The sequence below is a fragment of the Vulpes vulpes genome, chromosome 15 (assembly GCF_048418805.1).
Source record: "Vulpes vulpes isolate BD-2025 chromosome 15, VulVul3, whole genome shotgun sequence".
In the NCBI taxonomy this organism is placed as follows: domain Eukaryota; kingdom Metazoa; phylum Chordata; class Mammalia; order Carnivora; family Canidae; genus Vulpes; species Vulpes vulpes.
Window position 1 is genome coordinate 90,336,658 of NC_132794.1, and position 23,744 is coordinate 90,360,401.

Below are 23,744 nucleotides of genomic sequence, written 5' to 3' on the forward strand. Positions count from 1 at the left end.
TGCAGGTTTTTTCCAAGATTAAGTTGTAATAAAAGATTTGCCAAGAATATTCACTAACCTATTGTTTATTAATAGCAAAAAACTGGAAACAGAAATGATTATGTAATAAAAGGCAAAGAATTCTAGGCAGCTGTTAACAATGAGCTACATCTCCCAAGTAACAAACTGAGCAGAATCTAAGAATCTATGACATTCACATTTATTACCTTTACAATTGAAAAGCAACTCTAGCCACACTGTATGAACAACCAGAAGGACTTTATGAAGTTAGCTCTGGACTTTTCAAATGACCCTTTAACTTTGGTGACTCCCCCTCAGGCACCAGTCAGAAATAATGCCATGACATGAATGAGGTCAGGGAAAACCCTCACCAACTTTTCAATCTTATTTATGAGATCACACGTGGTCGCTCACAGTGAATGCACACTCTCAACAGTGCAACACTTGAGACACATGACACCAAACCAAGTTTTCTCTTTAGCTGAGAAACATTTGTTATCTTAATTGATCTCCTAGAAACTCTAAGAAAGGACACTAGAGAAGCCATATTACCACTTCTCAGGTAATCCAGACCTACGGCGCCACAGCTTTTAAATGTTATTAACCATGACCACTCTAAGACATGCATTTTATAGTAATACCCAATATAAACATCTAAACCACACACAGAAAACAAAAGTTTCATAAAATGATATTTGAACTTAGTACATGCCATGTGCTCTAATTTTCTTTCTTACTCAATTTTATTTAAAATGCTGTCATGATCCACTTAAATTGATTTTAGAATCACTCATGGATTTCAACCCAATCTGAAAAAACACTGACCCCAAAAAAGCCAGCATACAACCTCTTACTATTCTATCTTCCAATGCTGCTTCTGCTGCTGCCCCATCATCACCACTACCATCAAATCCGTCTGCTACCTTACTTTTTATTCAGGCCATTCCACCCACTTGAAATATATTCCTTACTCCTTCCCCCATATAAATCCTGCTAATTCTTCCAGACCCACCTAAAATCCCAACTCAATTATAGTTGTTTTCAGGCAGACTCTCTTGAAATGTTCTTGAACTCTAAAGTCTTACAGCAATAATCATCTAATAAGTTCATCTGTCAATTAATAATATGTAACATCTATTTTGCTAGAATTATTGTTCCTGTTTATAATCCTGTTTATAATCTTATAAGACTAAGGCCTTACTCTTATGCTAATTTACAACCATTACTGTATCTTTATAATGCCTCACAATTAGCAGTGCATGGATTTCATTTCCTTGTAAGAGCCTCAACTTATCAGCTTTATCAGAAAAAAATGCCACCCAGGGCAAGCTCCAAGAGTATTTTGTTTTGGCAGAGACCTAAAGTCAAACTGAGAAAGCCATTCTATAAAATCCCATAGCACTTCAATTAAATAATTGCTGAATAAACAATGTCCAATGAAAGAACAATTAAATTCAAAGTTCTCAAAATTCCTGGAGGATTTTTTTTTTCCCCTAGAGAATTTCCCTAGGAAAAGGGCTTACCTGTATGGTGAGGCCTGGAGCCATGACGTTTAAATCTTTCTGGAGAGCTTGCTTCAGGTTTTCATCTATTTGATCTGTTTTTGAGGCCAAGAACAATAGCTCTCATGATACTCAGAAAAATTTTTTCCATTGTATTAATATTGAAAACCCCCAATCATTATTAGACCTAAAATTTCCATGTCAGTATTCTTTTATAGAGCTTAAACCACTTCCACATTTTTATGAAAAAAAAGAACCCTAATTATATATTTCAAATATATAAATTATTACATATACACTTAAAAATATATATTTAGTTTTCCTTTTGTATGGGAGAAAGTATGAAGAACTGTCAAAGAAATTAAGGAAGAAAGACGACAAACAGGTGTTTATCCAATAAATGGAGATTAATAACTTAATTCAGTGTGGTTACTGAATATGTGTCCTGATTCTCATAAAAACCCAATTCCCATTTTGAGTCTTTTTTTTTTTTTTTTAAGATTTATTTATTTGAGAAAGAGAGAGAGCGTGCACATGCATGCACACAAAGGGGGGAAGAGAGAATCCACAAGCAGACTCCCTACTGAGTATGGAATCCAATACAAAGCTTAATCCCAGGACCCTGAGATCATGACCTGAGCCGAGATCAAGAGTCGGCCACTTAACCAACTGAGATACCCAGCTGCCCCTTCAGTCAGTCTTTAACCCAAATTTCCAAATGACTAAATTTCATTTCCATGGATCTCTGCCTAGTGTATTGAACTTAAAGGTGGAGAGGCACCTCAGTGGCTCAGTTGGTTGAGTGACTGTTGATTTTAACTCAGGTCATGATCTCAGGGTTGAGATAGGCCCTATGTCAGGCTCAGCCCTGAACATGGAGCCTGCTTGGGATTCATTCTCTCTCTCTCTCTACTCCCCCTCCCCACCCCCCCCCCCCCCCCCACCCACCCCTCTCTGCTCCTCCTACCTCTTACTCACACATATTCTCACTCTCTCTTAAAAAGAGAGGGGAGAGGAGAGGCTCACAGGAAGGTACACAAGAATGGACAATAAAGCTGTCATTTCACTTGGCCTTTTAACTCATGAATTTTCTATCCACCTCAATAGTACTTTCACCCTTATTAAAATGACTGGTGATGTGACAAATAACAACAGTGTTTTCATACAACTAGTAGTTGTTAATCATCAATGAGTAATCAATTCGTAGATCTCTAAAATAATTCACCCCATGCCTACCTCTAAGCAATTCACTAAGAATTCCAGGAGGGAGAAGTGAGCAACCAATAGCAACAATCCAATCATGGGTCATAGCATTCACTATCACAAATGAAAAAGTAACTTATGCAGCTAAGAGTTAACACAGCAGGCCTAAAGCTGTAATCCTTAGAAGGGCCTGTTAGCAAATTGGCCTTTGGCTGTCACCTGGACATGGATTTGGAAAGGATTCCCACCATTCCCAGAACTGGTAAGAATGACTCACTCTGCCTACACTGTTTATACAAACAACGTGGTTTATGCTGAACATGTGCCTTCCTTCTGAGTGTGGAATTTTGGTATGTGCTATAGGCTGAGGATGCCTTCAATAAAAGTTCTGGGCAGTGGGCATCTGGGTGGTTCAGGTGGTTAAGTGTCCAGCTCTTTATTTTGGCTCAGGTCATGATCTCAGGGCTGTAAGATCAAGTTCTGTGTCAGGCTCTGTGTTGGGCATGGAGCCTGCTAGAGATTCTCTATTGCTCTACTTCTCCCCTGGCCCCTAAAAAAAAAAATCTGGGCAGCAAGTCTAATGACTGTCCCTAGCAGATCACATTTCACATGTACTGTCACACTTTATACAAAAGTAAGTGTATCCTGTATGACTCCACTGGGAGAAAACTCTTGGAAACTTGTGCCTGGATTCCTCCAGATTTTACTTTGTATCCTTTGTACCTTAGCTGTGAGTAGAACATACACTGAGCCCTGTCAGTCTTCCTAGCAAATCATCAAATATGGGAGTGTGAAACTCCCAAGAAAGACTTCTAAATTTCCCCAAATTACCTATGAAAATAGCAACAAAGTTAATTTTCACTAAGTTATCACAGCAAAAACAGAATATAGCCTGTAAATAATCTTTTCCAATCTCTATTAAGTAACACATAACAGATTTCAGAAAATTATCATTCTTAGAATATCTTTTGAGTATTTGTTTAATCATAAAAAATTTAAACTTAAGACTATTTTAAAGACAAATGCTTTATTATAAATTCAGAAGAAATGCTCAAACAGCATAATGTTTAATAATATTGTAGCATCTATAGAGTTAACTAAGATTTCTAATTGGTTATTCACATATTTAATTTAAAACGAGTAAGATGGGCATCCCTGGTGGCTCAGCGGTTTAGCGCCGCATTCAGCCCAGGGTGTGATCCTGGAGACCCAGGATCGAGTCCCACATTGGGTTCCCTGTGTGGAGCCTGCTTCTCCCTCTGCCTGTGTCTCTGCCTCTCTCCCCCTCTCTCTCTATCATGAATAAATAAATAAATAATCTTTAAAAAAAAAATGAGTAAGGCACTCACCAAATAATTCAATGTAAACTTCTTGAAGTGTGTGGGCACTACAGAACTGGTTTAGCTCATGGTGGATTTTATTGAAGATTAAGGTCTTGTCATAATCTGCAGTGTAGTTCCTCACGATATCAAACACTGAAGAAGAAGTAAAAATACATTTTTTTTTGTAAAATGTACATATGGTAAAAGTTTTGAATGAGGAAAAGTGACAACAAAGTAGCGGAAAAGTGAAACACAGTTCACAAACCTTGATGTGTTCCTTGTGCTCAATTTTCCAAATATTACTGCATTTGCAATTCTAGCGGGCAAATTTCGAATTCCACACTAAGGAGAGTATATACTATCTTGGAGATAAAAAGGATGTCAAAATGTTCAAACAAGGGCATGATACAATTGCATTTGTACTGTGGCAGCAGTGTTAAGATGAATTGTGAGGCAGGGAAAGTGTAAGGCAATCACTGCAAAGCAAAAGTTTAGCAAGGAGGTAAAGAGAGCCTGAATTAATTGAAGAATACTGGAAATAAAAGAAGGAAGTAGCTGCCAAAGACCATTTTCAAATAGGTAGTTTTTAAAGGCTGTAAAATAGACATCAAGCTAGAAGGAAAAGAAATGAACATTTACTAAGACAGGCTTTATATCAGGCAATTTACATATATTACCACTTAATTTTCACAAAAAAATTCCTAATTATGCATAAGAGGAAAGAGAAACAGAGCATTTCAGGAATGTTCCTAAGGGCACATACTAGGCCACAACAGAGTCTGTGCTCTAACTATTAAAACATGTTTCTTTCCTCCTTCAGACTCAAGTACTTGTTCTACTGGCTTTCCCATGGAGGATTTCCTATGTAACTGGATTTCAGATCACAAATAATAGGCTATCAATAAATACTTGCTAACTCACTTGGTCATTTCCAAATAAATTGGTGATCCAACAGTTTTGAACCAGTAATATCTGCCCTTTGTCTATTTTTCTAATCATAATCCATTCCACTGTGTAAGCAGGGAAAGTAGATGAGAAAAGGACAAAATAATAATGGAAAAATATAATCCAAATCGACTTGAGAGTAATACAGCTTGCTCTCTATTTTGAAATCCTTTTGCATTTTGAGCCTGTACCAGTGCCATGACATTAAGTATGAACCTATATTCCATTACAAATATTTTTTTTTAAGGTTGGTATCACATCCTCTGAAGGAAAATAAAAAACTCCCTAGGGAAGTTTTTAACTGCCTTTTTAAATTGTTTCTGCCAAACACAGTATCTTATATATATTAAACATGCCAATTTTAATAAGCAGGATAAAATGGCAGCTCTTTCAAATGAATGAAGGGTCTTAAATAGACTCAACTACACCTGTGTTAATAGCATTATTCACAATAGCTAAAACGTGGAAGCAATCCAAGTTTCCACCAATGAATAAATGGCCAAACAAAATGTGGTGTGTGTGTGTGTGTGTGTGTGTGTGTGTGTGTGTGTAAACACACAATGGAATATTACTCAGCCTTAGAAAAAAGGAAATTCTGACACATGCTACAACATGGATGAACCTTGAGGACATTATGCTAAGTGACATAAGCCAGTCACAAAAAGACAAATATTACGATTCCACTTACATAAAGTACATAAGAGTAGACAAAATCAGACAGAAAATGGAATGGTAGCTGCTATGGGCTGGGGAGAGAGGGAAGTGGGGAATTAATGTTTAATGGGTATAGTTTCACTTTTGCAGGATAAAAAAAGTTATGGAGATGAATGGTGGTAATGGTTACAAAACAATGTGAAATTTTTTTAAGATTTTAAGTAATTTCTACCCCTAATATGGGGCTCGAATTTACAACCTCTGGATCAAGAGTCACATGTTCTACCAACTGAGCCAGCTAGGCACCCCTGTGAATGTAATTAGTACCACTGAATCTTACACTTATAAATAGTTAAAGGTAGTAAATTTTAAGTTATGAGTATTTTACTACAATAAAAAAAGTTGGGAAAAAAAACAAAAAAAGGCAAATATTTCTTTAGAACTTCTAATTTTTTTTTTATTTGAACCACTCCATCTCTGTGGGTTTTCATCTTTTACCAAAGAAATGTTTCCCCCACACAGAATTTTCAGATCACTTTGCAAGTTATAGTAAATCTCAACTAGAAAAAAAGTTTTCTACTGTCATCAATCAATGTGGCCCAGGAATTAATCAGTTAGATTTTTTAGCATGCAAGGAAATTCTCTCTCATCCTGACTGGATAAAACACTACTTTCTACAAACTCCAGAATTAATCAATGATTGTCGTGCTTTTAGAAAAACTCTATTGTTTAAGTAAAAAAGAAAAGAAAAACTATTGGTGAGAGAAGAATAATATATACAGTTGCAGAAAGTCAACTCTGTTCAGGACTTGTGATCTATTCCTGCCACCATTCCCCAGAAATGTAAAAGACTTCAGTTATCATTTTTTCATATATATCAGAAATAAGTAAGGTCATAAAACTTTAAAAGTACCTTTTAATTCCTTAAGGAATTTCTTCAGTTATATTCTAATCGTAATTATAAAAACAACAGAATAGGGGCTCCTGGATGGCTCAGTCACAGTTAAGCATCCAACTCTTTTTTTTTTTTTTTTTTTTTTAAATTTTAGTCCATGAATGTACAATGCAATATTGGTTTCTGGAGTAGAATTCAGTGATTCATCACTTACATATAATATCCAGTGTTCATCACAAGTGTCTTCCCTAATACCCATCACCCACCTAGCCCATTCCCCACCCACCTCCCTCCGTCAACCCTCTCAGTTTGTTCTCTACTATTTAGAGTCTCTTATGGCTTGTTTCCTCTCCTTTTATTCTTTTCCCACTTCCCCTATGTTCATCTGTTTTGTCTTAAATTCCACATCTCAGTGAGATTATATAGTATTTGTCTTTCTCTGACTGACTTATCTCATCTAGCATAAGACACTCTAGAGCTCTATCCACATTGTTGCAAATGGCAAGATTTCATCTTTTCGGATGGCTGAGTGATATTCTAGGATATATATATATGTATATATATATATATATATACATATATATATACCATCTCTTCTTTATTCATCAGTCAATGGACATTTGGGCTCTCTCCATAGTTTGGCTGTTGTTAATACGCTATAAACATTGGGGTGCATGTACCCCTTTGAATCTCTATTTTGTATCCTTTGAGTAAATACCTAGTAGTGCAATTGCTGGGTCACAAGGTAGCTCTATTTTTAATTTTTTGAAGAACCTCCAAACTGTTCTTCAGAGTGGCCCCAACAGTTCACATGCCCACCAACGTGGCTCCAACAGTTCACTCCCTGCCAACACCTGTTGTTTCTTGTGTTGTTAATTTTAGCCATTCTGACATGTGTAAGGTGAGGTGTTACCTCATCTTGGTTTTGATTTGTATTTTCCTGGTGATGAATGACATTGAGTATCTTTTCATCTATCTGTTAGCCATCTGGATGACTTCTTTGGAAAAGTTATCTATTCATATCTCCTGTCCATTTCTTAAATGGATTATTTGTTTTTTGGGAGTTGGGTTTGGTAAGTTCCTTATAGATTTTGGATAATAACCCTTTATATCAGATATGTCATTTGCAAATATCTTCTCCCATTCTGTAGGCTGTCTTTTAGTTCTTTTGATTTGTTTCTTTTGCTGTCCAGAAGCTCTTTATCTTGATGAAGTCCCACTAGTTCATCTTTGCTTTTATTTCTCTAAATATTCTAATTATAACTATAAAAACAACAGAATAGTTATTCTGGCTTAATTGGTTAAGCATCTGACTCTTGATCTCAGCTCAGGCCTTGATCTCAGGGTCATGAGTTCAAGCCCCGTATTGGGCTCCACTCTGGGCATAGAGCCTACTTAAAAAAAAAAACAAAAAAAACAAAAAAACAGAAATATACGGGTACCATACCTGCACAAGGGGCCAACATATTAACCACTTCTATTCGGTCAATATAGATCATGACCCCACCACTAAAAACAAAGAAATGGAAAAAGTGTGAGCCAAGTAAAATTACAATCCCAGATTTCCACATCGTCAAACATATCCCACATGTTAGAAATTTGGGAGGAAAATCTAAAGACATACAACTACTTGTTGATTAAAATGACTACTAACCACCACTCAATCATCACTCAAATGTCCCCTCCACACACTTAATTTGGCTCTTCTCCCAACTAAGGCTCACCTCTGTAATTGCCATAATCAAACTGCTCACGTGAAGACTAAACCTATAACCTAGGGCTACTTAGCACTTTGCCCTTATGAACTGAAGCCAACAGCTAAAGCAGTGCACTTCTCAAACTTTTCCATCAAAGAATAAGGAAAACAGTTTCCCAAGAGGTATGAAGGTCATCCATGGGCTGACACTTTTTTGGTTTTCTGCCTTATTTTATAATCATAAAGAGTTACAATCTACTTTTTAATCTGTATTTATTCTAATATGAAAAAAAGAATTTTCCTCCAAATTCTTAAGTAAAATTGACACTTCAGAAAGATACGTCTTGTTAATTAATGGCTTCCTATACTTCTTGGCCTATCAGAACAGACCCTAATGCACACGTGAGCCTCATGAAGTTAGAGATTTTGAAACCAAACAACTAAGTCTTCCTAACAACTTAGGACATTTTTTCCTGATTAAAAAAAGAGTAACACCTGTTCAAAGAAAAAAAATCTGAGAGAATAAGGGAAGTGTGAAAATAAAATTTCAGAAGTTGCCAATTTTGAGTCCTCTCTAAAGGGAATCCACAAGAGTGTTACAGAAAGACCTACGAAGAACTTAGTATCAAATATGTAAACTTAAAAAAGGGAAATTCTCCCTTTTTACAAGCATTTCTGTCCTTCCATAGCTGGTCATGTCTCTTTTACAGGTTTGTAATACTGATATTTTAGTCATTCAAAATAGAACATTAAAAAAAAAAAAAAAAAAAAAACCTTGATTGTTACATTCTTGTTTTGATACAATTCAATATACTGATTATACTCTAGAAATAATTTGGGTTTTGCCTGCTGTTCTCCCCCTAAAACTCTTTAGGGCAGAGACTTTCAAAGTAAGGTCCACATACCCGCAGCAAGAGCATCACCTAGAAACTTCTCCTAGAAATGCAAATTATTGAACCTAATTCCAGACCTAATGAACCAGAACCTCTAATTAGATGGCATTCAGGGGGCGCCGGGGAGGCTTAGTAGGTTAAGCATCTGACTCTTGGTTTTAGCTCAGGTCATGAGATTGAGACCTGTGTCAGGCTCTGCGCTCAACGTGGAGTCTTGTCTGAGATTCTCTCTCCCTCTGCTCCTTCCCCTGGCTCGCTTGCTCTCTAAGTAAATAAATAAAATCTTTTAAAAAAAAAAATCTTTGTTAGATGGCATTTAGTACTAGAGATGACAAGGTCAGATTTCATTCAATTTGTTACTGAGTTCCTACTCTGAGTTAAGTGTTGAGTTAGGCACTTTACATACACTAATCCTAATCCTCACAATAACTCTGCAAGATAAGGACACCTGGATCGCTCAATGGTTAGTGTCTGCCTTTGGTTCAGGGTATGATACCAGGGTCCTGGGATCGAGTCCTGCTTTGGGCTCCCCACAGGGAATCTGCTTCTCCCTCTGCCTATGTCTCTGCCTCTCTCTGTGTGTCTCTCATGAATAAATAAATAAAATCTTAAAAAAAAAAAACAAACTCTGCAAGATAGGTCTTATTATCTGATTTTTACAAACAAGGAAACTAAGCTTAACAAAGTCAATACAGGCATGTATGAGGACAAGGATTATATGGGAACTCTCTGTCCTTTTTTTTTTTTTCCTCTGTCCTTTTCTTAGCTATGAACCTGTAAGTGCCCTAAAATATAAAGTCTATCCAAAAAAAAAAAAAAAGTCAATAAAGCAGATGTGGCAGTACTGATAACATGAAGCTAAGGTCTGCCAAGCTCCAAAACTACTTTTTTCCTAATACACAGTCTTCTAAGATGGAAAACTCAGGAGACATGGGTTACTATCATGTCTATCTGAAAGACGTTTAAATAAACAGTTTATGAACGAAAATTCCATCTAAACTAAAGGCAGGTTGATAAGCGAAGGGAAAGCTTACCTTGTTCCACAAGGCACGTTTTTAACTTCATCGGTTTGTAGTGTTGTCTGGGGGGAAAAAATATTTCATGAATACTCAGGACACACATAGTCAAAGAACTTTGGTCCCAGAGGAAAACCTCCAGAGAACTGCTAAGAGATAAGTTACAGAAGAGCTCCCTTACAATTTTAGTCCCCAAAGATTAGCTATCAGAGTAATTTCTTTTCATATCCTAGTAGACATGAAAAAACAAGACAAAATATTTTATAACTAATGTTCCAATCAAGATGCATTGGGAAAAGAAAAAAGAAAAGAAAGAAATTAAGAAAGGGAAAGAAGTATATAGGCATGCACTTGGAAAGTTTCAATGTTCAATCTGAAAGTTTCAATGTTCATTCTCTAAGTCTCTTATTTGCCTAGAGCTGGCCTGGGATTGGAAACTGCATGGCTTACACAAGGATACTATCATTAGGACTAGTGCTCTAAACTTTAATTCCACTGCATATTCTGGACACACCAAACCTTATTTAAGGGGACAGCAAATATTACTTTATGGAATATAAACAAAAAGGAAACATGGTCCTTGTTTCTAAAAAGCTCACAATCCAACACAGGAGATACAATTCTCATAAAGCAATCTATAACAAGTATAAAATTAACAGAGCATAAACTGAATTGTTTAACTTAAATGATAAAGAGTGAAATAATAGTTTGGAAAGCTCTCTCTGGTAAAGTATTTATAAGCCAAGTCTAGAGGAGAAAAATGAGAAAGATGAAGCAGAGACACATCTTAGATTTAATAGCTTCTCATGCCAGGTGTTCCTTTAGTCTCATGAATATAGACTATATGTTATGAAGAATATATAGGAAGACTTTGTGACTGTCACTTGCTTTTTGCTTTTTCTGTGCTTTGGTTAACAGGTGCTGGCAAATGAGACTTTCTCCTGGCCCCTACCTACTGGGGACCAACATGGCTGTCCTTCCAGTCTAAATCATCCATCTTTCTCTTGCCTGAGTGGGAAGGGAGGAAGTCCAGGCAGAGGACAGAACTGGAGACCGTCCATCTAGGAAATGGGCCCATGAGGCCACACTTGTAGAACATCTGGACTATTCTAGAGCTTTTATTTCTGGTGTGTTTGTTACACAGCTGTTTGAAATGTTTAGTAAAACTTTATAAACTTAAAAAAAAAAAAAAAGGAGCTATCTTATCAAATATACAAAGTTGAAAACAAACTGCGTGCATAGGAGATGATAGGAAGCAAGCTGGCTTGCCTGGAGCAAAAGAGGCAATATAGAGGAGTGCGAATTTTGATAAGAGAATGTGATATTAGACAGAGGGCTCTGATGTCCACTGGGGGCTTATGCTCTCCATAGGCCATTTTACACATAGCCACAAAATGGACCTTTCAAAATTTTTTTTTCCTTTAATTCCTGTACTTATATGTGATGTACTTACATGTGATACTCATCCATCTTGTCTGGAGTTAAGAAAACCATCTAGGGAGCTAAAGTATTAATTAATTTAGTAAAGGCCATGGAAATTGAAAGCTGTCAATTCAGGAGACATAACAGGAAGGATGTAGTAAGCATCTGCACATAACATCCCGAGAGGGAAAAGATTATAACTCTAGGATTGAGAGATTAGGGGAATAGTAAATACAAGCCACAGGTTCTGGGCAGAGTGAGGGAAGTTGATGAAGAGATGAGTTCAATTTATTTCCTTCCAAACATCAACCAAATTCAATTTCCATATCCCACATCAGCTTTTAATATACATCCCTCTTTAACCTAGAGGATATCACCTAGCCAAGAACTAGGAAAGAGTTGAAATGCTAAATCCTCTACTTAATATTCTATATTCAAGTACTGAATTCTTTTAGATCATCCCCAAAATTATCTTCCCATGAGGAACATTTATTTTAAAAGTCTTTGGTTATGTTATATATGCTATAAAGGGTGAAAGTTTTCATATTTCTCTAAGCATAGGTTTTTTTTATTTTTAGTATCATATGCAAGATCTCACATTTCTCAAGATGCTAGTAATATATTCCTTTCAAATGCCAAGTTTGTTAAGCCATTTGTTTATATAGGCTGTCTTCTCATGTGTTCCAAAAATTCCTAAAAATAAATTTATGTCTCATTCTTACAAGAACAATTTCTTAAAAGAGTTTTATTAATGTATTTCTTTCCTAGAATGTTATTGCGTCATTTATAAAGAACATTCCTATTCAGCCCCCTGGCTCTAGCCTTTAATATTTTGTAGATGCAAAGTATATTAGTTTACACTAAAATCTTTTTACTATTTTTGTGTAATTATAACAATTTACTACTATTTATGTACATATACACCATAAAACTGTCATATGTAGTTAACCTCTAAATCTGTTTTAATGTTTATTGACTGTATCTCTTTGATATGTCTCTGCATCAGTAGGATTCAAAATAATAAGCTCCAAAAAGACAGAAACATATTTGGCTGGCTTTGAACAAGATTTTTAAAACATCTGAGGATGCCACCGATAACATCATCACTGTTTGGGCTGTTGGTAAATTCATGTAACTAAAACCCTTTAAAGGAGGAGTAACTGAAGTCTTTAATGGTTAAATCATTTCTGCAAAGTCATATAACCAATTAGTGGCAGAGCCAAAACCTAAGTCTCCAGGTTCCTGGCCTCATGTTCACTACACCATATGGCTTCCTAAGAAGTTAGCTCAATTAAAAAACTTTCACCACAAGCAAGAAAGGTCAGAAATATAAATTTCTTACAACTCCTGCTTTGGGAAGTTTGGAGACTTTCTGGGAAGAAAACATACAAAGAAACTTAGAGAATACAAACAACATTATTAAAGGAAATGTGACCAAGAACCAAAATTTACTATACAGACTTTACGAGCTATAGATTAGAAGACGGATTTGCAATGAAACTTCAAAAGGCTGGCAAGATTGAGATAGGAGAGCAGTAATGAAGGGAGAGATAGTGAGAAAAGAGGTGACAACATGAACCAAGGCAAGAATGAAAAAAATAAACATAGGAAAACAATATGGAAATCAGTCTGACTAGGGAAAGAACACTACATTTCATTTCAACAGACACAATTCTTACCCAAAGCCATCTAAAAGGGAACTGGAAGGAAATATGGAGGATTTAAGTATTCATAATGAAACTCTCACTAGTAGGAAGCCTAGATTTAAATTATAAGATTAAATACACTGAATCTTCCTGAGTCCCAGAAAAATTAATAGCAGATAGTACACAAACTTTGGAATCCAAAGATTTATGATCACACTGCACTTGTAAGAGTATTCATGATCTAATCCTTTTTTGTCATCTTGTTGTATCAAAAGATATTTACTAAGTGTCTCCCATGGCAAGATACTGTTTTTAGTGAACAGATGCTTATTTCATATATTCTGGAATGCTGTCAAAACAGAACATTCACTAGGGTTCCACACAAAATTGTGTTTAATGTCCCTGGCAAAAATGTGCAGCAGAAAGGTTGTGCATAAAAAATTCACATCCTCCATGTTAACAGTAGTCCAGGAGCTGGCCTCTATGGAAACCAAACACCGTTCTAAATGAAGTAATCAATGGTTTGTATTTCTAGTCGTGTTTCAAAGTCCTGCTTTTATTTTGACAGCAGGAACAAAAAAACCCTGCTGCACAGCACTATATAGGTGTGGAATTTAGGAAGTCCTAAATCCTTCCAAGCTGCCTGGCTCATACTTCTAATATACTTCAAGAGAGCGAGGGGATTCAAAATTGTAACTTGTGCTGTGACAACTGTACTCTGAACTTTGTAACTCCTGTGTTAAAGTATCACCATTTGCTTAAGCAATAAGGAAATCCATCTCCACCCACAAACGTAACTGTTCCTGTCACACCTGTCTATCCAGTGTGGGGGCTTCCCTAGGAATCACTCACCTGCACAGATCTGAAGGTAGTAATGAAAGGCAACATGATATGATAGCCTGGTCCACTGGGGCTATTTAGTAAAGCTCCTCCCCTGCGAAAAGATGTTTCAATTCAACAAGATTATAAAGAGAGAAATTCCCCTTCCAACTCTAAAATGGTGTGATAAATTCTTAGTCATGCTACTGACCTACTAAAGTCCCACTAATATGATTTACTCATGATGAACAACTACTGGCCCCTAAAATATCTGCCAAAGGTGGGAAAGATCAAATTAAACTGCCACTGTTACATCTTGTTTCATAAGCTCCAACAACGATACCTCTGGGTCTCTGGCACTGCTCTCAGGTACAAAGGATTCTCCTTGGTCTTTAAGGTTCTGAGAAATAATTGTGAAAAAAAACTCTAATGCCTCTAATTGCTGTGGTTTAACTGTACATAACACGAGTCAGATCAAAACATAATATAGTCACCAGACTGAAAAAAGAAGATAACAAAAACTTTAAGAGAATAAGAAAATTTCTGAGGCTTAAGACTCTTTTACTCTACCTACCTATATTAAATTACTAGAGGAATAAAGTCTTTATAAAAAATAACAAAAACCGGGACGCCTGGGTGGCTCAGTGGCTGAGCATCTGTCTTTGGCTCAGGGTGTGATTCTGGGGTCCTGGGATCAAGTCCCACATCAGGCCCCCTGCATGGAGCCTGCTTCTCCCTCTGCCTATGTCTCTGCCTATGTCTTTGCCTCTCTCGTGAATAAATAAAATCTTAAAAACAAAAACAAAACTTAGCATGGAAAGATGAAGGGTAAGGGTATAAGACTATAAATAAATGGTTCATAAGTGTGGACTTAAAAAAAATAAGTGTGGACTTATTCAGCAAATTTTGCAATGTGAGAAATATGAACGTACATCTTAGAAATTCTACAAAGGAGGCATTGGGGGGGACAACTATAAAAAAGAAGTCCTATTTTACAGAATGAATAGTAAATTCATAGAACTTAGTTTCTTATCTTGAAAACATAAATAGGTTTGCAAAGAATTCACAACACATAACTAAGAAAAGATGAGCTGAGGTCCATCCCTAATTGAGAGCCATATACTGAAATGTTTTCTTTAACTGTCAGAAAGACAAAGCCAAACTAGATAGGAATATGGACTACTCTGTCATTTGCTATGCTAGATCTCCATTGCTAAGACCTATCACTAAAACTGTATTCGAAACTAGCACTAGTTTCAAACAGGGAAGACCGCTTCTAAGATTCAGGATGTTAAAGTGGAAAAACGAGCTTTGGGGGGGATAATGAAAACAAGCAGAAAGTTGAAGCTCTTTCAAATACATAATTCCAATTTCTCCAAAATGTAGCCTGTCTACATCAAAAGGAACTGGTTGTAACTACGCTGAAGGAAAGCTATTCCGCCTCACCTAGAGAGCAACACATCCCACACTATTCCTTCCCTCAACTTAAAAAGAAAGGGTAAGGTGGGAGAAGGATAGCCCCTCAATCCCCTATTTACGGCTCTCCTGGTCCAGGGATAGAACAATTGTCATGGTCATGGCCTCCTAAGCCAAAAACCTTAACTAGGGGCTATCAGAGGAAAAAAAATCTAAGAACAACCACAAACAGGACCAGAGTTTCTAAATGACATCTCTACAAACTAAAAGCCTGTACAGCTGTATGGAATATAACGATGATTTATCCACCTCTTCAGTCACGGTGCAGTGACCACTGCCTTTCTTTCTTCTTCGTTTTCCCCCAACAGATAATTGAATTTGCCGTCTACCAGGAGTAATTGTGACAAGTCCTAACGTCCGCACAAAATGCACAGAGCACCGGAACCGTCCAGTACCTCGAGGGTGTCGGCCCCCATACTGCCACAGGGCTGGGGCGAAAATCGCTTCCTAAGACTGGAGAGCTCCCCGATACCGCAAGAGGGTAGGACTTCATAGACCCACTTTCCACCTCCTTGAGAAGCCCAGAAGCCTGCACAAGCCGCTCACCTGTAGTACACGGCCAGGTGTCCTTCCTCGATCTTGTGGATGGAGGCGTAGAGAAGGACAACCACCAGACTCACCGCTGCGGCCACCAGAACCCGGGCTTGAGTCATATTCATCCTTGTTCCTCCTACACGAGGCAGGAAAGGATCCCCAGCCCAGTGAGTGACAGGCCCACCCCCTCCACTTTGCACCCTCCCTCCGGAGAGCTGGCGTCCTTCCGCAGGGCGAGCCGGGGAGTCCCGCGCCCCTTGTCCCGCATTCTTCTCTCCTCACCCAGCCTACTTCCCCCTGGCTAACCCCTTGGCCCGAAGCGGGCCGTGCGCCGCCCCTATTCGCTCAGCGTCCTGACACCCCCTCTCTCAATAGCCTCTCCCCCCCCCCACCCCCCGCCCCCAAATTCGGCGGAAGGCACTAACTGAGAAGGGGCCAGCCGCAGACTCCGGAGGGAGGCCGACCCTAAGGCCGCGCCTCACGGATCAGTGACGCATCGCCCCCGCCCGCACGTGCAGCCGCCTCCCGGGCCGCGCCAACCGCCGCCAACAGTCGGCCCCGCCCACTCGGCCGGCACTGCGGCTGCGCAGCCACGCACGCCGACGCAGCGCTCGTCGCGCCACTAGAGAGACGGAGAGCGGGCGGGACAAAATTCTCGCGGCCTCCCGCCGTCGGAGGTACGTGCGCCCCTGTCTGCGCAATGCTGGTTTCCTGCTCTGGAAGAGAAGGGATGTCGGCCGTCGGGAGTAAGCTGGGGTGTAGAGGAAAGGAGATGGCGCCTGGGATGAGGGACTGGTCAGTTAGTTCTTGTGCAGAAACCGACTCCCGCACTCTCAGTGTGGTGGCTGTTTTGTCTTTTTGTGGTTTAAACCGTATGACAAGCACGTGTTTCAGGCACGGATCCTGTGCGAATTCAGGAGCAGTAGACCTGTTGCAGGAAAAGTAGTGTGGAAATTCAGAAGAGAAGGATCTTCAGTCTGAGCACATCTTTCGTCATCAGGTGTATTTCTGAGTAGTGATTAACGTGCCAGAATACTGATCCAGTGAGGGCTTCATGAAGGTCATTCCAAATAGGGACAGAATGCGCTAAGCACACAGAGTGTGATGTATGTGTGTGGGGGGAGGAGGATGGGATGGGCTAGGCCAAGCCCAGATTTTGAAAGGTTTGCATGCATTTTTTTTCCGCAGGGAGAGGGAGGTGCATGACTAGAGAACAGAAAAACTTCATTTTTCCCTAACCGCAGTCTTCTGTTATGGATTGTATACATACATTACTAAAAACGAAAAGGACAAAATTAAAGAGTAGAGATGGGAATGAGATGGATGAATGCAAGGGAAATAAAAGGCGGCATATTTAAAGTAGGTTGGGCAGTAATCCTATAAACCCAGAAAGGCTAGTGGGACAATTGGGCAAGGGAGATTATCATGGCAGGGCTGTGTAACTTTGGGCGGGGAAGTATGGGAAAACAGTACTTTATGCCCAGTGAGTCTGCAGAATGGCTAAGAGTGGAGACAGATTGCAGGCGGAGAAGCCAAGTGGTTAGGAAACTGCAGGCCCAAGTGATGGGGGAACAGAGGACTAGCTGAGGACAAAGCACAAGCCCAGGGCAGCACACTTAGAAGTCCTTGGTACAGTCAGAGGGACATTCCTTAACAGACTCAACCGCCTCGATGTTAATACTTTGCTAAGGGCAAAAGGCAATCTTAGCCCGACCCCCCAGATCCTGTAAGTCTACCTTAACATGTAAAAATTCCTTTAGAAACTTTATCTCTAAACCCCCCCAAGAATCATGTTGGCAACCATCCCCCAAGCACATGGCCCATGGATACACTTCTGAAGGGTCTCATGCCTAAGGTTTTATTAGACGGTAATAAATGACCTTTTCCCAACAATAGGTCCTGGAAACCTTGCTTCCAAACTCCTTAGAGAGTATGCTATCCCCAAACCCTTCCCAACTCCCAGGTATATAATCAGCCACTCCTCACTAGCCCGGGGCAGCAGCTCTTCCTGCCCATAGGTTCTGTCCTGTCCCCGTGCTTGAATAAAACCACCACTTTGCACCACAGACCTCTCAATTCTTTCTAGGTTGTCAGCTCCGGACCTCCCCTATATTCCAAAACTTCATCACAAGGTTATAAAGGCAGTAATTGTGAAAATGGGAAGTCCTAAATAGGATTTTAAGTAGCAAGCCCTCCCAGGCCACTCTGCCGTCTCCCTTCAATAAATGCACTTACCTGTATTGTTCCTAAGACTTTAATTACCTACAAATATCTGGGACCTTGTCTGTTCCAGATAAATGATATCAGCAAAACTTAGCTATTTTAATTTCCAGAAAGCAAAAAGAAGGAAAAACAACTTGTTCCAGTTTTCTAGATGGATTCTCTTCATTTTTCATAATACTGCTGGAATTAAAGAATGAAATGTAGACATTCACAAATGCCATTCAACTCTGAAAAGATGAGCCCCAATAAAAAAATAGTCAATTCACACATCAGAAATAAGTCTTAGGTGATCTCTCACTATAACCTGTTCTGACTCATAGCACCTGCCCATATCACCCCAGCCACACCATAAAATAGCCACACCCTATAACAGCTCTTTTATCAGTTACCACAGTGATATTTAGAAAATACACAATCATCTAAATAAATTCTTTCAACAATCATTTCAATGCTTGGATGGCTTGCAATGTTCAGATTCCCAGATAAGCATTCTTCTTGTACTGCCTTTAGTTAACTGTTTCTGATCTTGCCACCTAGCTCATCATCTTCCAAGCAGCAGGTACCCATACATGTTTTATTAAAACTCTCTAGAACTGGAGAAGCAAGAGACAGACTGCCTGTCAAAATAGCTGACAGAATTTCCATTTTTAGAGAAACAGTAGTATCAGATGGGTAAAAATTTAGAAGACAGCCCCAAGATCCACGGTGTAAAGCGGCACTACTAGCAAAATGAGGATGGTGTGACTAAGACCTCAGTTTATAGACCAAGATATGAGCATGGTTTTTAGACACAGTGGTGACAGGACATCTCAGAAGAAAAGACTATATTAAAAGAAGTTACCCAATGCTGTTTTTACTGTAAGTCCTGTTTAATTCCTAAGGAAAGTACACTGAGGGCCTATGATGTTATATTCTGTGCTTCAGTTCCACTTCATGGAATCTTCACATTTTCCTAAACCATATTCAAACCTATCATAATCTGATTAAAATGAATAAAGATTCTAAAAGTAATTTAAAAATCATTTAATACACAAAGTGGAAAACTATAATATAAAAGCATTTCACATTTTTTAAAAACACATAATACCTTCTAAATTATTTAACAGGTGATAGATCCACAATCCTTTATCTGAAACCCTTAGGACAAGATGTTTCAGAATTATGAAATTTTTGGATTTTAGAAAGGTAATTCAGTGCATATACCATACTACATAAACACCCAGCAGGGTCTGTGGCAGCCCCATCCCACTCCCAATAATCAAATATGTTAATATTTCCACAGCAAAATAAATGAATATTCACACTAAATGGGATAAGTAGATTCAATGTCAGTTCAGGTTAGATTTTCAAGCAAATGAGTTTTGTTACCAAGCTTATGAAAAACCTTGTTTTCAGAGTTTTGATTTTGGAATTACAGATAAGGGAGTGCAGATCTTTATAAATTTGTAGGACAAGACATGAAAAATTCGTTAAACAAATGACCCATTTTTACAAATGAAAAAACAACAGTTTTCAAACACATTATAAATTAACAGGCATCTTCTTGATATTATTAAATGTACATCTTAAATACATATACACACAGCACATTTAACAAGATGAGAATCAACTTATTAAAGGCACAGATGCACAATTCCTTCTATAGGAAAGGGATATTATAAAATGTGCAGTAAAATTAAAATTAAGTCAACTCCTTATGTTGCCAGGAAGAGCATTTCTGAATGCAACAAAAGGAGGTAGAGTTTATTCTTCATGAAGTACAGTTTTACTTGAGACCAATCTCTCCCACAAAAACAGGCAAACAACTTTTACTTACAACACATACATTAGTTGAGGTTTTGTTTTCTGCATATCGATGATACTTTTGGCTTTATGCCCAAAATTTAGTGGTAAAGATGGTTTTTAGTCAGTTAAGTGTTTTATCATGTTTGAAGACAAATGGATTGCCATGATATGCTTAAGTAGCTATCATATTTAAACAAGTCCACTGACTTGTTTAAAATTCTCTGTTCACGGGTTAAAATTCTGTTTAGGGGTTAAAATTTCCCAAAGTCAAAATACCGTGCTTGTAAAATCTTGCATTTTTTCTGATCATAGCCATTTCTTCCATTTGTTGGTGTCTGAAGAGTGTTTTCATGAGAGAAAAACAAATTTCCTGCATGTGCAGCAACAATCTCCCGTCAGTTTGGGCACACTGAATAAGTAGCAAGTCATTCTGTTAACCAACTCCAATCAAGATTCTAAAACCAGCATGGAAAAAATTATAATTAGATGTTGACTATAACAGTAGGTTTATGGGTGTTACTTTTTGCAAGTTTTCTGTGTGTTTGGACATTTTATAATCAAAAGTTGAAAAATCAAAGTATAAGTTACAGTTAAATTTTACCTTCTGTCCTGCCGATTAAAAAAAATATTTCAAAAAAAATATTTCAGTTTTCATAAATATTTGAAGTAAATAATTAATGAAAGGAAATACAAACAATTGACCTTGAGACTAACTGTAGTAAAGTTAACTCAATAAACATTTTTTGTGGTTTCTCTGAGTTTTAACAAATCAGTAATTCACAGTAACCAAATCTTAATATTTCTATTAGTTTTGACTGTATTAACATTATTCGTTTTACATACAGCTGTTATTATATTTGAGTTACAGTACAAATCCTGCCCCGTCTTATTGAAGAAAATTGATTACTGAAGCAAAAAGGTACAAACCATTCAATTTCAGTGGTCACATTGCAAAAAAAGTTCACCCTTCATTTAATTTGACCAAAATGCTACTGCTGAAGATTTACTAATGACATAATCCTAGTATATCCATGAATAAGAGAAGATCGGGATCTGAGGTCAAAGATATAACTTAAATGTCTTTTCTCTTTCTTCTGAGTTCTCCTTTTCCCCATATGCATCCCAAATGCCAGAGGTGGCTAGCATGGAAAGTCAAAACATACCCATATCCATATAAAACTTACCATCATTCTACTGCCCTGTTCCTCATTTGCTTCATGAATAATAGTGCTTAAATGGCCAAGACAGTTCAAATTTTCTTCTATCATTTGTACTATAGTCTCCCTGTATGATGAAAAAACAAAGCCTTTTCAAATGCAGCAAAGGGACATACAAATTTCCTCTACCTTCTGGTCTTCAGGGTCAGGATAATCACTGCCCCTCCTGCAGCCCTGCAACCCAGCACCCCAATGCAGCTGATTCCTATAGTCTTCAGTTTCCTTATCCCTCCCACCCAGAGGCAGAGTCTTGCTTGTTAATGCAAGCTGTTGCTTCTGCCCAGCTTGAATGAGAAGAAATCCATTATAAATGCAATCTCATTTTCCTCTGAAATATAAGCAGCACTTAAATACAACTACCCTCCCCACCCTTGGAAAATGCTAATGGGGGGTGGAGTGGGAGAGAAAATTGTAGCGCAGACAGATGAAAAATCTTTTTGTTTCTGGAATATTTTCCTTTCCTTATAAGTAGTAAAAATATCAGTGTGCTTACTCCAGAGACACAAATATAAGGGTGACGATAAAGAAGTACAATCTGGTCTGCAAAGATAAGGGAAGGTGAAAACTCTGGTTGGAAACTACAGATGACAGCGATGAAAAAGAAAACAAGCAAGCTGATTTCTGAGGACAGCAGAAGAAAATAGCATCATAAGGTAGCTGCCCAGAACCAACAAGAATCTCTGGAAGTTTATATTTGAAGAAAATCCTTATTTTGGTTTCCACCTTCCCCACTTTCCTCTGCCATTTGGCCTCTATCCTTTACCTTTTACCAGCCCTCAGTCTCTACCTTACTAGAATTAGTTCTAGGCCATAAATGATAGCCACTATAAGGTCAAAACTAAATTCTAATTCTAAAGCATGTATTCAAAAGATGAAAAATTGAATCCAACAGATCCCACCTTGGTGGTTAAGTATTATGTGCACATTGTAATTAAAATCAATTTTACTTTATAACGTATTCCTACTGGAAAACATATTTAAAATTCCTGTCCGACATGCTTTTGCTAGCAACCCAAACTCAAATTAGAAATTGACTGTATAGAGGTGACATTTGCAACCATTAGCATCCCCTAACCTAAATGCCTTTAACAAAAGTAAAAAGGTTAGTAATGTACTAAATTTTATTTGTTTCAACTCTGAGTAATGGAATATTTTCTAAAGTCAATTAAATTATATAGCCTGTGCTGTAGCTGTGGATGTATTACATTGGGCCAAATCTCTAATGATCCCAAGATACACCCTACAACTTGCTTTCTTTAAAAAAATAAAATACCTGATATCAGCTTTCCTTCCTGCCATGTGCTTTTCTCTCATAAAAGTAGAGTACAGAATGTGCAACTGCATGACCTCCTGAGCAGTGATGTAACATGGCTGCACTTCTGCAAAACTAATTATGGGCAGAGCTTCCAGGTAATGCTGGTGCTGCTGTAGAGGTCTCCATGAGTTGTGAGAAAAGCGACAATACACAAGCTAGCAAAGAGCCACTGGCTCTGGATACGGCACATCTTATGCTGAGAAAAATAACAGAAATGGATAGTCATTCAGCTTTTAGCAGGAGAGTAGGAATTAATAAAAGAAAATATAAGGCTTCACACTTGAGTTCTTATTTGCAAAACTGATTTAAGGCATTGAAAAAAGCCCGATTTTAGAAATACCAAGTTATAAAATCAAGTAGATTACACTCAATAATTCATTAGAAAGGTGATCAAGGACCCCAAAATGATAAATCCAAAAGACAGCATAACTTTTGAGATAAATGGTTATGGAAGAAATAGCTTGGGTAAAAGAATTGCTAAGCCAGTAACAGAGAAAGAACTTAAAACTTAGATTGAGCTACATAAGTAACATTTGCTGATATTTACTTTCCATACACTTCACATACAACATCTAATTGAATTTTCAGAACAGTTCCCATTTTACAGGTGAGGAAATGGGAACATTTAAAGAATCAAGTTAATTTGCCCAAGGTTATTACAAAGGGACATTATTATAAAAGGGACAGTCAAGATTTAACCCTGGTGTATAAAGTACTGAAGACTATTTCTTAACCACTATGCTCTACTCTACTTCATTCCTACCACTGCTCTTGAAAACAACTATCTATTGTTGCAAAGTGAACCCACCCATCTTGAGGAGTTACCACGCATGACAGAGGATGTTCACGTTCTGCTGAATTTGGAGGAAGCCATGCTGATGCCTGAGGGGTTACTGCACCTTCTAGACTGGATCCTACGAGGGAACGGGCAGAACTCTGTGTCTGAAGGGGGAAAAAGTAAATAAGATTACAGGTAAGCACCACAATTGATTCATACAATTTCCTACAATGTTCCTAAGATTTACACTTCTACCAGTGCTTAGATGCACAACCACAAAACTATCCTCACCTTTTTATAAGTATTTCTGTATAAAACTATCCTGTCCTTGACCACCTTTCTTAACTAAAACCAAATGTATTTGCCCTTCTCATTCCACTTTTGTTGGAGAAAAAAAAAAAAA

General features: G+C 38.0%; 2 protein-coding genes and 1 long non-coding RNA gene across 10 annotated transcripts in view; 1 reads left to right on the forward strand and 2 right to left on the reverse strand.

The window, feature by feature from the left end:
- Positions 1 to 16,863, reverse strand: part of ERLIN1 (ER lipid raft associated 1) — a 37,202-nt gene extending 20,339 nt beyond the window's left edge. The window contains exons 1-7 of one of the 2 annotated variants that reach the window (XM_025991971.2): positions 16,449 to 16,863; positions 16,036 to 16,159; positions 14,047 to 14,128; positions 10,145 to 10,191; positions 7,969 to 8,030; positions 4,055 to 4,180; positions 1,524 to 1,597 (exon numbers count right to left, since the gene is read on the reverse strand). In XM_025991971.2, coding sequence (XP_025847756.1) covers positions 1,524 to 1,597; positions 4,055 to 4,180; positions 7,969 to 8,030; positions 10,145 to 10,191; positions 14,047 to 14,128; positions 16,036 to 16,148 — 504 coding nt within the window. In that variant the 5' untranslated portion in view covers positions 16,149 to 16,159; positions 16,449 to 16,863. Of the gene's footprint in view, positions 1 to 1,523; positions 1,598 to 4,054; positions 4,181 to 4,292; positions 6,161 to 7,968; positions 8,031 to 10,144; positions 10,192 to 14,046; positions 14,129 to 16,035; positions 16,160 to 16,448 lie in introns of those variants that run through there. The other variant, XM_072739763.1, reaches the window with a different exon arrangement.
- The window catches only part of LOC112914815 (uncharacterized), a 28,599-nt gene continuing 21,493 nt past the window's right edge, over positions 16,639 to 23,744 (forward strand). Inside the window, exons 1-2 of the long non-coding RNA XR_003233939.2 lie at positions 16,639 to 16,769; positions 23,363 to 23,536. This is a non-coding gene — a long non-coding RNA (uncharacterized lncRNA). The remainder of the gene's footprint in view (positions 16,770 to 23,362; positions 23,537 to 23,744) is intronic.
- CHUK (component of inhibitor of nuclear factor kappa B kinase complex) overlaps positions 19,255 to 23,744 on the reverse strand; it is a 37,377-nt gene continuing 32,887 nt past the window's right edge. For 2 of the 7 annotated variants that reach the window (XR_003233938.2, XR_011997534.1), the window contains exons 19-22: positions 23,372 to 23,505; positions 22,522 to 22,759; positions 21,216 to 21,315; positions 19,255 to 20,486 (exon numbers count right to left, since the gene is read on the reverse strand). Coding sequence is in view for 5 of the 7 variants with exons in the window: in XM_025991985.2 (XP_025847770.2) it covers positions 20,457 to 20,486; positions 21,216 to 21,315; positions 23,372 to 23,505 (264 nt within the window). In the remaining 2 variants the exon portion in view is untranslated. Of the gene's footprint in view, positions 20,487 to 21,215; positions 21,316 to 22,504; positions 22,760 to 23,371; positions 23,506 to 23,744 lie in introns of those variants that run through there. The other 5 variants (XM_025991998.2, XM_072739761.1, XM_025991985.2 and 2 more) reach the window with 3 other exon arrangements.